At 43.9% G+C, this 2,157-nt stretch overlaps 1 protein-coding gene across 2 annotated transcripts; it reads right to left on the bottom strand.

Moving 5' to 3' along the window:
• Window positions 1-299: 299 nt before the first annotated feature.
• Window positions 300-1,914, bottom strand: LOC115743724 (protein PLANT CADMIUM RESISTANCE 3-like). 2 transcript variants are annotated; one of them, XM_030678650.2, is made up of 4 exons: window positions 1,605-1,914; window positions 1,443-1,514; window positions 1,090-1,302; window positions 300-499 (listed from the first exon to the last, which is right to left on the bottom strand). In XM_030678650.2, exons 1-4 carry the CDS (start codon window positions 1,744-1,746, stop codon window positions 423-425), a joined length of 504 nt encoding a protein of 167 aa, XP_030534510.2. In that variant the 5' UTR covers window positions 1,747-1,914; the 3' UTR covers window positions 300-422. The 2 variants fall into 2 exon arrangements, with proteins under 2 accessions (XP_030534510.2, XP_030534518.2); XM_030678658.2 differs by having other exon boundaries at window positions 1,090-1,299.
• Window positions 1,915-2,157: the final 243 nt, after the last annotated feature.

The raw sequence follows: 2,157 nt of genomic DNA, 5'->3' as shown, positions 1-2,157 counted from the left end.
TATTAGAGGGTGATAAATCCTCTCCAAAGAAAATAAGATGAATTGGGAATTTACCACCGTGGACGTAAGCTTCCAAGAGATTTTTTTTTTCTTGGTTGTTTGAATCACGTTAACAATTGGGTGTTCCTCTTCTCTTCTTTTATCACTCTTTTTATTATCATTAAAAACAGTTACAAGGGATTTAGTCGAACAAGCAGTTAACCACTAGAACGAAGGGTTTAGACGAGACCTGACAGATTGGTACGATACCAACGGGGAGAGGAACGACGGGGTACGTAGGTAACGGGATAGGGGTGGGACAGAGACTACAACGAGTTGACTCTTTCGACTTACGATCGACCATCATAAGCTCTCACGAAGCTCACTTTCGCACTAAATGCACACGAACAATCTCCGGATCATATGGACTCCGGAAAGCAAAGTTAACGACCCATGCCCTGCATCATCGGGGGCATCGTCGCGGCACCTTGGTTCATCTTCTGGGCATTGGCCGCCCAACCTTTTATCACATCAATAAATCACGAAAAGATAGTAACATCACTTCAGTTTGTTACAAAAAGTTGAGAAGACAATGAAATCGACCATCATCAAGCAAAATAGATCTCGTGCAGTGTCGATTTTTATGTGCAAAGACTGCTTATAATGTTTTGCTACTCCAACAAAAAAAAAAAAAAAGGCAATCGACTCAGGTTGAGTGTGTTCCTCAGCATTGTGAGACGTGTAGCAATAACAAATAATACATGTTCTTCACTAAAATTTGCTTGGTCAAGCAAATATGCTAAGTAAAAAGATGCCAGAAAATTACCAAAATAGTTCTAAATCTATTGCAATGATGCCAATCCAGTCTTAAATATTTTGTATTTGTGTTAATTCAGTCTTTCCAGCTAATTTTAACCGGAAATCGCTGACATAGCACGGCAAGTATTGATGTGGCCAACTTTTAACAATATCTTAATATTTTTCGAATATCTTCTTCCTTCAGCCGCCGCCCCTAGCGAGGCTGGCCTCACCCAGATCTTGGTCGATCAAATATGGCAACATAAAGAAACACACAGACAATCGCAATTCGATTTGAGAAGAATTTCTTACCTATGGAAGGGTCAAATCCGCGGTTTTTGAGCTCCCTATGTTCTTGGCAAAGAGCACAGGGCAGGCAAAAGCAGTGCACGAGGCAATCGTCGCACGGATCTTCTTGCAACGAGTGCAGACCCCTCAGTTTTTTCCGGTAACCGCACGTATATAGGCAAGCGACGCCGACGTTGGCGAGCAAGTAGTATATGAGCCCGCCAACGCAACAAGCTGCCGGTGCATTGTTTCCACACACAGACGTTCTCATTAGGCTCGAGGAACATCTTAATCAGCTATATAGGTACGATCGATCACGATCATATAGAGAAGAACTTATAAATGTGGTGTGTATAAAAATTACAACTCGTGCTTACAAGTGGCTCCGCCGTCTATGATTTCCGCGTTCTGGCCGAAGGTGATGCAGGGACAGCACCAAGTGATGATGCCTTCGTAAACGAACGTAGACAATTGGTTAGTTTATCGGTTGGTCATAATTTTGAAAGCAGACGACGTGTACGAAGGCGGAAAGCACTCACAGTTGGAGGGATCTTCGCAGCAACCGCACAGACCCGTCGTCCACTGCCCGGGTGCCGCCCCTGCCGGAGGGTATTGGGCAATTTGCATCGGTGGTGGCGGAGGCGGCTTTTCGTCGTGGCCAGTCCCGTTGTTCGGGTACATCTTCGGGTCTCAAAGCTGTCTCTGCCTGAAAACGAGAAGAGGGTCGAGAAGAGAAGAGAGAACAACAAGAGACAGTCCTACGCATGCCATTGTGGTCCTTTCAGTCGTTTTATAAGCAAAGAGCCAGTTTAGCTCCTTGGAATTCACCATGGTCAATGAAGGAAAAAGTCAATTTTAATCAAAGTCCATTGGTTTCTCCTCAATGAGAGTGCTCCAAGAACAGCTGGATATGATGGCGGCAATCTCATCAGCAGGTGCGTGTATGTAAGTTTGTGAGAGAGATGGGTTAAGGTTTATGATTAGCTTGTTTTACATTTCGCCACATCATCTATGACGCAAAATTTTAATTAAATTCGCAGTGCTAATATCATTTTCATATTAAGAAGCAGGAGGGGACGTTCACAAAGTGGG

The sequence above is a fragment of the Rhodamnia argentea genome, chromosome 6 (genome assembly GCF_020921035.1).
Source record: "Rhodamnia argentea isolate NSW1041297 chromosome 6, ASM2092103v1, whole genome shotgun sequence".
Classification (NCBI taxonomy): Eukaryota; Viridiplantae; Streptophyta; class Magnoliopsida; order Myrtales; family Myrtaceae; genus Rhodamnia; species Rhodamnia argentea.
The sequence above is the reverse complement of the archived record's forward strand: the minus strand, read 5'-3'. Positions and strand labels throughout refer to the sequence as shown.